Raw genomic sequence first — 14,045 nt, forward strand, 5'->3', positions numbered from 1 at the left:
ATGGGGAAGGTTTGGCCAGGCTGGACCTGACCCTGCAGCAGGAGCTCAGCACAGAGCTGAGCCTGAGTATGTGTGACCTGTGTAGTGCAGGTATGACATGCCCATGCACAGCCTTTCTCCTGCCCTCCCTGGGACCTTTCCAACCCCATGTTGAGAGGCCCAGCCCCAGAATTTCCCTCACCTCTCTGCCTCCTCCGCTGTGATTTTCTTCTCTGCTGCCTGCAGCGTGGCAGCTAGGCTGGAGTTGGTCTGCTCCAGACGCTGCTGGGCCAGAGTGGCCCCCGGGGCAGCTGCCAAAGGCTTTGGTGATACCTTGCTGCCTGTTTCCAGTGTCAGTGAGCCAGGACTGGGCAGGGACCCGATCACATCAGGCACCGCCTCAGTGGCCGCCCAGGGAGCAACAGTGTGGCGGGAGGGCTGCAGGATCTGCTGGTAGATGGTCTTGGGTCCAGAGAAGACAAGCTTGGTGGATGCCACTGAGGTGTGCTTGGCAGGGACATCTGCAAAGGAAGGGGACTCATGGTAGGTGGTGGCACAGGTTCTTCTCACCTCCCACACCAACATGGGAGGGAGCCCCACCACCACTACCTTGAAGACAGCTCCACAAGCCCCCATACCTGGAGTGGGTGTCCTCACCACAGCCGTGCCAACCAGCTCTGTGGGGCTGGGGGCTTTGGTGGGGCTTGGGGCCTTCTTCATCCCTTTCTCCAGCGACAAGATGCTTTTTTCTATCTCAGCAATCCTGAACTCCACACTGTCATCGTCAAAGGCATCCCTAGCCAGTGTGGGCTGTGGTGCTGGTGCCGAGTTGGGGGGGCCTGCGATGCTCACGGCTTGGGCCTGGGCATACTGGGGTGTGGAGGTGCCTCCCGCCTCTGCCTGCCCCGCCATGCTGAACGCCTTCAGCACCGCCTGCAGTGGCTCCCGCTCCCTGAAGCGCGGCCGGCGCTTCACCGTGTCCGACTCGGTGAGATTGAACTCCAGCACGGGCGGCTCCTTAGTGACAGCGTGGACTGTTGGCTCCTTCTCAGCGGAGCCCTGGGGCTCTGCTGGCTGGGAACCAGGCTCCATGTCCGGCACAGCTGCGTCAGCCTTGGAATGCCCACTGGGCTTTGGCCGCTGTTTGATGGTTAAATTGCCTTCTTCTGCAAAGGGGATGCATTCACTGGAGCTGTTCTGGGATGATGAAGAGGAGACCCCCGGCTTGGCCTCCTCCTCTGTGTCTGAGCAGGCATCCTCCTGCTCACTCTGCGCAGCCACCTCTGTCATAGGAGTGCTGGGCTCACTCACTGTCCGTCTCCGTGGCTTGCCACTCTCAAAGGGGTCCCTGCTGCCACTGGAAAGTGTGGCACTGCTGGCGTCACTGCTGTCGTGGGATCTCTCACCCACATCTGCCCGGGGGAAACAGTCCTGAGTCATGTGCAGTGGTTTTGGGGCCAAGAGGGGCTTGGAAGGACTCACACCTGGTGTCCCCTCCAGCGCAGCTGCCAGGCTCTTCACTGTCCTGCCACGGCCAGCATCACTGGGGGTGGCACTTGTGTCAACCACATCCTGAGCGGCTGTGGGCTGGCACTCGGGGCTGGGGGGCTGCTCACCATCGGCCTCGGCGGCGAGGGCACTGGACACAGAGCTGAGGCGCTTGGGAGGTGGCGGTGGAGGGCCCTTGCGCTTGGCACGGATGGCGAAGGACTGGCTGCGGGTCACCTTGGCATCCGCCTGCAGACAGGCCCGCGGCATCTGGCTGCGGCCCGGCCGCCGTGTCAGGGTGGCATAGGAGCCCAGGGTGCTGCTGGGGGCCCCCTCCTCCTCCTCATGCTCCCCATCCGACAGCGCATAGCGGTTCAGGCTGTGCGAGCGCTTCTTGTGTTTCAAGCCTTCGCCTCCATTGTGATGCTCCCCAGTTGTGGGTGGCTCTGTGGGGCCACACTGGCTGTGAAGGTAGAAGAAGCCTTTTTGGGCTGACGTCTGCAGGCTGCTCTTCTGTCCAGGGGAGATGGAGGGGAAATGTGCTAAGGCCTTGGGCTGCTCTGGTCCCAGGATGGACGGGGTCGTTGGGGATTTCAGGGAGACGTGTGGGTACATGAAGACGTATGGGGCTGTTCCCTTGCTGGGAGTCTGGGGAGGAGTACAGGGAGTGACTGCTGGAGTCTCGGCTCCTTTCTGAGCCACGGGCCAGGTGTACTGATCCATTCCTTCGGGCAGGTTCCTTTCCTTGAGAGGGCTGCCCCCACCGCCACCATTGGCAAAGCCGTTCAGCCCCTCGGGGGACACGAGTTTCCCATAGGGCTCAGGGCTGGGCCGGCCCGGCAGGCTGGCTGGGCTCTCCTTGCTGCGGGGGGGTGCACAGGACTGCCCACTGCTGCTGCTGCTCTCGCCGCTGCCCAGGCTCTCCTGCGAGGGGCTGGAGAGGCGCCGGGACAGCACATTGTCCTGCGAGTGCCCTGAGCCCCGCGACCGCACCCCGATGCTCTCCTGGCTCCGTGACATTCCCTGGCTGCTCTTGATGCCCAATGTGTCATGGCAGCTGTTGGACATGGCCGTCTGGAGCTCATAGCTGAGCTCACTGTCCTGGAAGGTTGTCATTTTGAGCGTGTGTGGGGACTGGCACTCCCCATTTTCCAGTGATTCAATGGTGACAATGTCCAGGGAACCGGGGACTTTGCGTCTTGCCAGAGTTGCTTCTGCTTGATTGAGGCTTTTGCGGAGGTCTCTGAGCTTCTTGACAGCCAACATGATCTTCTTCTGGTGGCCTGCAGGAAGGAAAGGGACATTGGGTCAGCTCCTGTTTCCAGGCTAAGAAGAGTAGTAGTTATGTCACACACGGGGCAAAGGCCTCGGGGTTATCTAAACCCTGCCTATGGGAGGAGACAAACTACTGCTGGCATCTACCTAGCTGGGCCCAGCTCCAGCTGGCCACGGAAAATTCTTAGAGGCAGCCAGGAACTGCCCTTTCCGGGTGCTCAGGACATGCCTGCATCTCCCAGCCTGAGGCAGAATGGGGTGTGTGGACCTGGGTGGGAAACTTTGCTGTCCTGGGCCACTCCAGCATGGCAGGAGGGACTCACCCAGCTTGTTGATGCCAATCTCTTGCAGGTCCTCCCATGTCAGGTCCGTCACGATGGTGATGGAATCGTAGCCATTGTTCACCAGCTTTTTGTGGTACTGGGGCAACCCAATGGCACTGAGCCAGTCCATCAGGTCAGCCTGGAAAGAGCACAGAGCCACTGCCATGAGCATCGAGGAACGGTCAGCACCTTCAGCATCCCATCCTTGAGACTGTTTTTAGGGCGTCTCTGACTGCTTTAAAGCAGTCAAAGCTATTCACTTACAGACACCATCCTGTCCTATCGTGGGGTCAGAGAGCTCTGAAGAAAGGGGGTGACCAAAGGCTCAGTGCCAGGGACTCACCGGGATGTAGTTGGGCAGCCACTCAGCAATGCTGAGCTGCCCAATTTCTGTAGAGATCTTTTTCCTGTGGCCTGGTTTGGTCACACCGATGGCTGTCAGATCCTAAGGGGAGCAGAGTGGGGTCATGGTCAACAGTGGCTCAGGGAGCTGGGGGCAGTGAGTACCCACAGCTGGCAGCTCTGGGTGGGGAAGGACCTGCCTCACCTCCGGGGTCATGCGGCTGATGGTGGGGACATCGTAGCCAGCGTTGAGGAAGTTGACAGTGTATGACTCCAGCTGGAACTCACGCAGCCAGTTGTAAATGGCTTCTGCATCCTGGGGAGAGCATGGGACACAGATCAGCCCATGACGGTGGCTGCAGGGGCTGGAAGAACCTGACTGCTCCAGGCAAGGTGATAGGATCTTTCTGGGAAAGACCCACTTGTGTCCTGAAGACCCAGTTCCCTGTATCCCTGGTGCAATAAGAGCTGGGCTGAGTGCCCCAAACATGGACCCAGTACACCGTTCCCAGTTGTTCCAGTTACCTTCCCCTCGAAGAGCTGCTCAGGACGCAAGAACTGTTGGGAGAAGACCCTGTCTCCAGGAGGGCAGCTGCCTGGGGTCTGGAGGCCCTGTGGCCCTGGCAGAAAAGGGAGAGGAGAACTGTCACAGGGGCACTTGAACAGCAAACAGCCCCTTGGGCTGTGGGGACAGCTGTCTCCAAGGTCCCATGGAGTTGTGACAGCCCTCACCTGCTGGGGAGGTCCCATTGTGTGGCTCTGATCCCAAAAGGTGTTGCTGGAGGTTGTCACCAGTGGAGGGCAGAGGCTGAGGAAGAGGAGGAGTGAGTGGAGGAAGGACTCAACTCTGGAGACCAGCTTTGTCACACCCCCAGGAGCAGAGTGGTGGTCCCCATGCTGGGCTGCTGGTCACAGCTTCACCCAGCAACAGACTGGCCTCCCGCAAAAGATCTGGGTAGGATTTGGTTCAGGGCCTTCTGTTATCCTCTCAGGCGACACAGTACATGATGGAGATGCCATGGGATGCCAACCACAGCCTCCAGCTCCACTCAAAAAGGCCAGCTGTGCTTTGGGGAACAACTAGGGTCTCCCCAGGAGCATCTCCCTGCTGAGTCCTGGCAACAAGTAGCTCTTTGCTGTAGGATAGTCAACTCCAGCAGCCCCTCCTTTGCTAGGAGGGGGCATGGAAAAGGATGGGGCTCTATCTCCAGCCTCGGCCAGCACAGGGAAGCAGCACAGGGGAGCAGGGGCTGGCACCTACCCTGGCATTCTCGATGAGGATGCTGGTGCTCTGCCCATTGGTGCCCTCGGTGCTCTGGCCGCTGCCGGCACTGCGGATGCTGCCGATGCTGCCCTCGCTGCCCACGCTGTTCCTGTCTCCTGCTGCATGGGGCAAGTAGGGAGCCCGTCAGCAGCTCCCCAGAACTAGGGGTGACACAGGGCACAGAGGTCCCCCGCAAGGACCCACGTGCCAACATATTGATGCCACTGATCTCCCACAAGATCCCTCCAGCCACAGACAATGCATCAGTTCCCTACCGCCTCCCAGCATGCACAACACAGACAGGGTGACCTGGGTGGCAAGGGACACACAGAGGGCTGAGACACAGGGAGAGAAGGGACTGCTCTAAGGGCTCCCCAAAACTCCCTTTTTCTGCATCTGCTCCCTCTCATCTGGCTGCTTCCCCATGGAGAGGTGGAAGGAGAGTCTCCCCCTGTACCCCTGCCCAGGCAGGGCTGGGAATAGGGGAAGGTCCCAGCCCCTCTCCCTCCCCAGGTGCTCCCCTGACCTGAGCTGTCAGGGCCTGGGGCCATCCGGGTTAGGGTGAGGTGACCAAAGGCCGCGGGGCCGCTCGGGGCTGCTGGGTGTGGACACTCGTCAGGGAGGTGCTGCAGACCCCCAGGGGGGGCTGGGAGGGCCCCAGGGGGACCCTGGCGCTGCTGCGCGGGTGCCACGCGGGGGACAACCATGCCTGCATTCAAAGACAAAACACACATGGTCAGAGCTCATGCAGGTGGCAGGGATGGGAGGGGGGGGAGAGCTGAGCCACAACCCCCAAAGCAGTATTCCAATCATGATGACAACCCCTGGGTCCTTCCCTTCCCCCCTAGCTAGCCAGGGCCTGTCTGACAGGAGATGCTGGGAAGGCTGGAAAGGTTTTGCACAGGGGACTGTCCCCAGCATGCTCAGGATGGCCACTGACCTGTCCGCTTGCTGATGACTTCAGCAATGGAGGGGGGGAAGTACCCGACCCGGTCGGTGCCTTTCTGAGCATCGTGGATGTGCCCCTTCCATCGGCCATCTGGATGCTGCTCCAGGACCTGCCATGGGACAAGAGGGATGGGGCTGGTACCCAGGGCCATGGTGGGGCAGGGGGATGGGGAGCAGAGAGCAGCCTCACCGTGATGACATCTCCTGCTCGGATGTTGAGAGCAGTTGGGTCATGGAGGTTCCAAAAATCCTTCAAAGCTCGGACCTTCAGGATTCCTGATGCCTCTAAAGGCAAGGGACAGAGGAAGAAAGGAGGTGCCAGAGCATAGGGAGGAAAGAGGAGTCCAGGCAGAGCAGAAGGAGAAAGCAAGAGCAAGAAGAGGAGAGAAGAAAACATTAATACTGCAGAAAGGCCTCAATCCCCAGACACTGCCCCACATGCAGGATGCGGGCACATGTGAGAGGGGACTGGGATGCTGGCACTGATTTAGGAAAAGCACTGTTCAGGAGGAGCACTGGGAGCCCGGCAGGTCCCAGAGAGATGAAACCCCTCTCAGTGCTATTCCCACCTCACCTCTCAACAGCTGCTTGATGTCCTTGCTGGCGTGTGAGGTGGTGAACTGGTTGACGATGTCCAGTGCTGTCTGGTTGTAGGTGTTCCTAATGTTCACATCAACTCCACCCTGCCCAGGAGAGGACACAGTTAAGGCCAGCTCCCTGCCTGCCACCAGACTCAAGGGAGGCAAGGGACCGAGGGAAAAGGGTGCTGAGTGACCCCCAGGGGCTGTCCCCCAGCCCCATCCCCACCGTGTTCACCTCCAGCAGGAGCCGCACCACCTCTGTTTTGCCGTAGAGCGCGGCCTCGTGCAGGGCTGTGCCTGTCTTTGTCTGCTTGTTGATCTCAATCCCAGCCTTCAGCAGCTGCCTGGTAGGAAGGAGGGAGAGGCATGAACAGAGGACATGGACATCAGCGCCAGGCACTTGACTGCTTTACGACAGGAATGGACAACACCTTGCACTTGCTTTGGGGATGAGAGGCTGAAGCCCGCAGGAAGAAGGTGTGTTTGGGAGGAAGTGGGACTGAAGCCATGATTGGTTTTTCCAGCATAAAGCAGGGAATTACCTGATGATCTCCTTGTGCCCGTTCTTGGCTGCCAGATGCAGTGGAGTGGTGTAGTTGGGGTCAGTGGCATCCTTGGATTGTCCCTCCAGCAGGGCGACACACAGATGGCTGTTCAGCAGCAGCTGGGCCACCTGCATGAGACACTGGTAACAACGGGGTACAGGTACCCCCACCTGCACCCTCCCACTGAGGGGCTCATCCTTGGGGCCAGCCTGCTACTCCCTTCCATCCACAGCCCCAGGCTTGGCTGGAGCTGGACAGTGCTTGGCATGGCCACACTGTCGTGAGGGGCTGTAAAAGGTCACAACAGCCAGAAATAGTCTTTCCATAATCAGGCTTTTCAGACCAAGCCCTAAAAACCTCCAGTCTCTCCAGCCCAGAGCAACTCTCAGCATCTCAGGGCAACCCAAAGGCACAGAGCAGTTATTTTTACTGCCCTGTTTATAGCTGCAGACATTATAGATACTCCAAAAATGGAAATATCCCCTGGTCCCCTCCGAGTGGGGCACAGAACAGTCTGGCTGGCTGTGCTCCATCCCAAACCAGTGGTGCTGGCAGGGCCAGGGTCTCACAGAACACAGTGTGGCACTGTCCCTAAGAACTGTGCTGGGGACCTGGAGCAGGGCTTGATGCTCCGAGCTTGCTAGGATTAGCCAGCTCAGCCTATCTACGCTAAACCGTGAGCAAAGCTGGGGTGGGTGGGGGAAGGCTGTGGAGAACCAGGAGCAACAACTCCTGGCTTCACTCCCAGTCTAACACTGTCCTGCTGTGAGGTCAGGGGCAAAACCCACAGCTCCCAGGTTCAGGATCAGGCTGTGTCTGGCCACAGGAGGAGGCAGCTGCTGTCTGTCAGGCTCTGAATCTCGTAGTGGAAGGAGAGCAGTTGTGGCCAGACCCCACACTTTGCTCCCAGAGGAGCCAGTGGGCTCCAGAGCTGCCCCTGGAGAAGCCCTTGGTGCAGGGCAGAGCAGAAGGAGAAAGCAAGAGCACTCACCTTCAGCCGCCCAAACTCGCAGGCCAAGTCCAGCGGGGTTTTCTTCGCCTTGTTGATGAGGCACGGGTTCGACTGGTGCTGGAGCAGCATCTCTGACTGCAGGGGAGCAATGTGGTGCAGGACTCAGCATCACCCTGCAGCCTCCCTCCCACCCAGCACAGCACAGTGGGGTTTGCCCCCACCCAGTACCCTGAGGACCCCACAGAGGGCACACGGGTGCCTCTGGGCTCTCACTCACCACCTCGTAGTGGCCGTACTGTGCTGAGAGGTGCAGCGGGATCTGTCCGTCCAGCGAGGCCATGTTGACGGAGGCGGCGGCGCGGAGCAGCACCCGCACGGGCTCCACGCGGCCCTGCCATGCTGCGTAGTGCAGGGGCCGCATCCCTGTGGGCAGCGCAGCTCAGCAGGGCTGGACACGGCCCCCGGCCTGGCGCAGGGGGCTGAGCCAGGGGCCGTGCCTGGGGGTTACCCCTTACCGTTGCTGTCCTTGATGTCAACGGTAGCCTGTGCTTCCAGCAGCAGCGAGATGAGGTCCAGGCTGCCGCCCAGGGCTGCGTGGTGCAGTGCTGAGAACCTGTGGCACAAGGTAGGGCTCAGCCCAGCCCCCAGCCCCACTGTGCTGTCCTCGCAGCACCCCCCGCATAGGGACATGGGCTGAGGGCTGGGATTGTCACTGGCTGTTCATGGCAACATCCTCCCAGATTTCCCACTCCCAGTGCCTCAGATTCCCCATAGCAAAACATTGATTAATCTCTCCAAGCTGTCTGTGCCCCAGGGCTCAGTGAGGGATGCAGGCACACTATGTACCATGGGAAACCCCAGAGAGAGGAGTCCCTCACTCCATGCCCTCTGTTGGGGGAAACAGGCAGGTTGGAGAGAGATGCACCTCCCCTCTCCACAGGGCAGCCAGGCAGCCACAACGCTGCTCACAGCATCCAGCAAACACATCAGCCTTGTGGCCACTCCTGCCCCCTCTGCCAGCTGCCCCCTCCCCATGCCAGCAGGGCTGCCAGGAGCCCATGGCAGAGCGTGGGAGGCCGCCGGTAATGAAAGAGCCCAGTGTCTTAGGGCTGTGAAAGGGGCCTGTCTGCCTGGCACTCCCCTGAGCTGTCACGTGAAGGGCCAAGGCCAAGGGAGGGGTCCCTGTGCCACTGGGGATTAGCCCGTGAGCCACTCCAAGGGACATGGGGGGCTCCTGACAGCACCAGCCTGGGGCTCCAATGGGCTCTGCAGTGTCCAAACCCAGTGTCAGGGACACAGCTCATCCAGCATGGCTCTTCTCATGATCTGCATCCCCAGATCCCTGTGCAAGTCTTAACATTTCAGGAGGGATACTAACCCCAGCAGAGAGGGCTCCTCCTTTCTCCAGTACACCCACCAAATCCCTGAGCCGCAGCAAAACCTCTGCATCAAAGTCTGAATGTGGGGGAGGAGGGGTACAAAATCCCCCTGACCCATCCCTATGGGGTCCCACTCTGCCTTGGGGTGGCTGCACAAACCCACACTTGCCCACCCCATCCTCTCCAAGCCCTGAGCAAGGTGATGCCAAGGACACCACCAGCACCATGGCTCTCCCAGGACACACACTGCCATCCCCATGCTCATGTCTCACCTCCCCATCCTCCCCCTCCTGTGCCCCACCGAAACCCAGCACCCTGCCCATGTCCCTCGGGCAGGGAACAGACCCTTTACCCCAGTTCCCACCATCAGCCTCCTGGAGCTGCCCAAGCACAAACCCTGTGCCCTATCAGAATCAGATCATTGCTTCTATTATTAAATTCTTTTTCTATTAAGCTCCTTTAGTACAGTATTATTTTAAGACGGAGCCATCCTGCACGTTCCCAACCCCCCACTGGCCTGTTAGGACTCATCATAGACACCTCTTCCTACAGAGCCCTCCAAAAGAAAACATGTAGGAATTAGGTACAACAACAGCACATAAAAACAATGCTAATGACTGACAGGTCAGAGTTAATTCAATAAGAATAATATGCTTATTTATTTTATGAGCCTTTGTGGTTTCTTTAACTCCCAGTACCCAGTTTATTAAGTACTTGGATTTTGGAAGTGATGAGCTACACAAATATGCTGTGGTCACTGGGCAACCTCACATTTTCTTTCTCTAACTCCCCCCAAAACAATGGGATTTTGCTTTTGGGATATTAAACAGAGGCATGAGCATGTGCAGGCACTGAGGCCGGCTGGATGCTCCTCTAAGCTTCAACCAGGGGGACATGGGGCACTGGCTGGACACACTGCCATTCCTATTCAACCCCCTTCCCACAGAGGAGCACATTGAAGGGATTTATGAAGGATTTTCAGGAGGGATTGAGCACTGCCCTCAGCTTAGATCCAGGCAGGCTCTGGGATGTTGATGTGTTCTCCAGCTCCCCTGGAAAGCTCTGTGATACCCTGAACTGCAGGACTGACTGGATACCAGGGAGAGGAGCCCCATGGGTTGGCAGCAGCACCCAGCACCCTCCAGGGGAGCACTCACCCGTCCGCATCCTGGTAGTTCACGTTCAGGCGCTTGGCAGATCCCAGGAGCTCTGCAGAGACAAGAGGTGAAGGTCAAGGCAGGAGGCAGAGCCTGCAGGCCCCCAGGCCCCTACATGAACCCCATCCCACAGCCACACCCACCTCCCAGCACACAGAACAGCGTCTGGCCCATCCCGAGGGTCTCTACTCTCCTCTGCCTCCACTTTCACCTCCACGAACCCTCAGTGGGCTGACCCAGCTCGAGCTTAGCACTTTCCTGCCTCCATCTCTCCTGCCCTATCCATGTGTGCCCCCGGGATGGGTCAGACCCCGCAGTTCCTGCCACCCTGGCTTGGCAGAACAGCGAGCGCTTCCCTCCCCTTTATAGGCACTGACACACCAAAACTGCTGAGTGGGGCCATTTTACCCCCCACTCACTCCCTGTGCCCACCACTGCCACTGAGGTCTGGCCCACAGACCACATGGTTGGCATTTTTATGGCCAGGGCAGAGGCTGAAGCTTTCAGCTGTGAATGCAAGGATTGTGCTACCTTGGATATCCCCATCCCCCTGCCCAGTCCTCCCTCCCCTTTGAGGACCCAAGGATGGTGCCACCTTGGCTATCCCTATCGCTCTGCCCATATCTCCTGCTCCTTTGGGGACCACTGGGCCGCAGAGGATGCTCAGCCCACCCCAGCACAGCCTCACACACACCTCCAGTGCACCCCCAGCTCCCTGCTCCTTCCCGCAATTAATTCGAATGGATTCCTTCCTCCCACACAGAGAGGACATTTTATTCTTCACTGAGGGGGCTGAGAGCGGATTAACATCTCTGGAATTCATCCGCTAAGTCAAAAGGGAAAGAAAGGGGAAGGTATGTGGGGGGCCAAGAAATACCACCACTCCTCCTCTGCCTTTCCAGGCAGCCCCATCACTGAGCCAGGGAGGATTAAATGCTTTGAATGGTTTCTGTGCTTTTTCCTACAGAAAATCAAAGTCTGAGTGCCAGGCTCTGAGCCTGGGGTGAAACAGCTGCTCAAACCCCACTTAGCTGTGGTGGGGTCCTGGGAAAGGAGCCCCCTTCCTCGCAGCCAGGTAGATCTCCGGGGCTGAAGATCCCTCTCCTTTTCCTTCCTCTCTTTCTCCTCCTCAATACCCTTCTCTTCTCCCTCTCTCCCAAGGTCTCGGCCCACCCTGCATGGCAGATCCCATAAGCCATACTGGGCTGTGTGACCCCTCTGCTGGAAGAGAAGAGCTGAAGGGGGGCTGGATCATTCATCATGCAAATGGGTAATTAAAGGAAACCAAGGACTAGGGTGTTCATTACTGCAATTTACAATGTTTTGTAAACAGCCTAATTAACACAAAATGAGCTTGGAGTGGCTGCTGGTGAAGGACTCCTGACTCCTCACCACAGCTGAGGGGATCGGGACAGGATCACCCTAATTACCTCTTCCAGGGACTGTTTGTCTTTGAGCCTCAGCCACCAACCCAACAGACCTTCCCAAAGGAACTGGCTCCCAAAGCCATCACTCAGCAGAGCTCCCAGTTCCCCCCCTCCCAGCCCTAAGAGCTCAGGATCTGGGGTCTTCATCAAGGACAAGTCGCTTCCCTTGACCTCAGCTGCCAGGAAAAAATAACATTTCACTTGTAAATTGGTCACTTCTGATCCGAGTCCTGGAGAACTGTAACCACTGGGATTGCTCCCACCATCTGCAGCTGAAAACTGCCACTGGAATGGGGCCAGGAAGGGGAGGAGAAAGAAGAGGAGGAAGAGGGGTCCTTACTCAGGGCAGGAGGGGCAGACCCTAAATGATGATCACTGGGAGTGCAATGCTGGAAAAAGAGATGGACTGGATGGAGATGCCCAATGAGCACCAACACCTCCAAAAGAGGTAGAAAGCATCCCACAGTCCCTGGGGGCTGGTCTTGGAGTTGAGCAATGCCCACTGTTTGAAGAAGGGGAGTTCGCCCAAAAATCCTACCTCTAACCCCACCTTCAAGGGGACTGAGCTGGCCAGTGGGGTCCAGTAAGCAGGGCTGGGATGTCCCAGGATACAGTGGGTGTCCCAGGCAGCTGTCAGCAGCCACATCTCCCTGAGCAACATTCCTCAAATTCGTTCCCTGCTCCAGCAGCCCAGCCAGGCCAGGACACAGGGCAGGACCACACGGACATGGTGTGGGTGGCTGAGAAAGCCACAGGTCACAGATAGCAGAGCCAGGAGCAGCATTCCCTTTGGGGTCTTCCTAAATGCTTGGATCCACCCTGGGCAGAGAGGGACAGCATCCCTGGTTTGCAGCTGGGTAAATCATTGCTTGGAGAGCTGGAGGGTTTGCAGCAAGGCTGGTAGGTGAAGTGTGGGTGGCAAAGTGTCTTGGCACCCCAGCACAAAAGCATGGGAAAGGAGAGGAATGGAGGGAAGAAGGGGAAGCAGAGCACAGCCAGGCAGCTGCGACCCCTCCACCAGTGCCATCCTGCTGCACAGCCTCAAACTCTAAGGACCTGGTGACAGGAAGGCAGCTAATGGGACATTTCCCTTCATTTGCCCTCTTCATTCCATCCATGTGCCCCTTTTGACCAATTCCCCAGGTTTTCCCCACATTTCTTCAGCCCCTTCATTCACTGTTGGTGCCCAGGCTACCCACCCTTTTCCTCACAGATATTCTGGAGCTCAGCAGAGGCTGGGCCAAGTTGCTCCCAATCCCAGAGCCCTCCCAGTCTGGCCTCTACAGCTTTGGCCAGCTGGGCTGGGAAAGGGCTGCAGGGTTAATTCAGCTACAGCACTGGGATGGTGTGGCCAGATCCTTCCCAGCAACATCATCACCCTCGTTGGGTTTGCACTGGGGCAGGGGCACTCTCAGGCCTGATCCACAACCCCATTCCCCACCAGGAGCACGCTCATATCCCGGGAGAATGAGCCCAGAACACAGACCCAGTGCTGAAATACAAGACACCCTGAAGGGGTTATTTATTTCCACAGAAAAAACTCAGCTTGGTGCACCTCAAGGGTTAACTCCAGCCGCGGGTTCCCCCTGCCCGGCCCTGCTCCCCAGCACGACCCGGTGAGGGGTCCCGCCAGGCTCCCCGCCCGCTCTGCCGCGGCCCGCCGCGTTCCCCGGCGCCTGCCCGGACAGGACGAGGCTCCGCAGCGGAGGGCCGGGCCTGAGCGAGGCCTCGAGGGAGCCGGAGAGCTTCTGTGCGGCGTCTGGCTGCCAAGCGGCAGCGGGAAGCACCTCTGGAACGCTCCGGCAAATTGCTTACAAATGTCGGGCCGGCCGCCGGCCGTGGCAAAGGCAGCGCGGCCGCCCAGCACCAGACGGGGCCGGGACCCTCAACCCTGGCACGGCCTGGCTCCTCGGCCTCTGGATCCCCACTGAGGCACAGCCCCGCACGGCGCATTCCCAAGCAGCCCCCTTCGCCTATGCCTCAGTTTCCCCGCGGGCTGCCCTCCTATGGCGGGGATGCCAGGCTGGGCTCCTCGTGGGGTGCGGGGGGCATTTGGGGAGCGGCCGGCCGGGGCGGGCACCTCACCCGCCGCGCTGGCAACGGCCCGGCACGAACCCGTATTTACCCCCCCGAAGCACTCGCCCGGCGCCGGCTGTGCCGGCTGCGTGGAGCCAGGCGTGCCCTCGGCCAGCCCAGCACCCCCGTGCCAGCGGACCGAGCACCCTGAGTCACCCGCTGCCCTCCAACGGAGAGCTCCTTCCTGCGGGGACAGCCGCGAGCTTCACCCTGAGCTCTTGGAGACCGACACAATCCCTCCAAAGCGCTCCTTGGGAAGCAGTGACACGTGCTCGCCTGGGTTTGGCTGGGGAAGGAAATGTCCAAATA

The 14,045-nt window shown here is 59.1% G+C and overlaps 1 protein-coding gene across 9 annotated transcripts in view; it reads right to left on the minus strand.

The window, feature by feature from the left end:
• The window catches only part of CASKIN2 (CASK interacting protein 2), a 37,907-nt gene that overhangs the window by 2,561 nt on the left and 21,301 nt on the right, over positions 1–14,045 (minus strand). For 3 of the 9 annotated variants that reach the window (XM_050981384.1, XM_050981390.1, XM_050981389.1), the window contains 18 exons: positions 10,234–10,285; positions 8,213–8,310; positions 7,975–8,120; positions 7,737–7,832; positions 6,743–6,873; positions 6,427–6,544; positions 6,194–6,302; positions 5,810–5,904; positions 5,612–5,729; positions 5,198–5,380; positions 4,669–4,790; positions 4,140–4,215; positions 3,933–4,027; positions 3,613–3,723; positions 3,409–3,510; positions 3,066–3,204; positions 618–2,750; positions 182–500 (listed from right to left, as the gene is read on the minus strand). In XM_050981384.1, the coding sequence (XP_050837341.1) occupies positions 182–500; positions 618–2,750; positions 3,066–3,204; positions 3,409–3,510; positions 3,613–3,723; positions 3,933–4,027; positions 4,140–4,215; positions 4,669–4,790; positions 5,198–5,380; positions 5,612–5,729; positions 5,810–5,904; positions 6,194–6,302; positions 6,427–6,544; positions 6,743–6,873; positions 7,737–7,832; positions 7,975–8,120; positions 8,213–8,310; positions 10,234–10,285 (4,243 nt within the window). Of the gene's footprint in view, positions 1–181; positions 2,751–3,065; positions 3,205–3,408; positions 3,511–3,612; positions 3,724–3,932; positions 4,028–4,139; positions 4,216–4,668; positions 4,791–5,197; positions 5,381–5,611; positions 5,730–5,809; positions 5,905–6,193; positions 6,303–6,426; positions 6,545–6,742; positions 6,874–7,736; positions 7,833–7,974; positions 8,121–8,212; positions 8,311–10,233; positions 10,286–10,376; positions 10,578–14,045 lie in introns of those variants that run through there. The other 6 variants (XM_030232035.2, XM_030232033.2, XM_050981387.1 and 3 more) reach the window with 5 other exon arrangements.

Source organism: Serinus canaria, chromosome 18, assembly GCF_022539315.1.
Source record: "Serinus canaria isolate serCan28SL12 chromosome 18, serCan2020, whole genome shotgun sequence".
NCBI classification, from domain to species: domain Eukaryota; kingdom Metazoa; phylum Chordata; class Aves; order Passeriformes; family Fringillidae; genus Serinus; species Serinus canaria.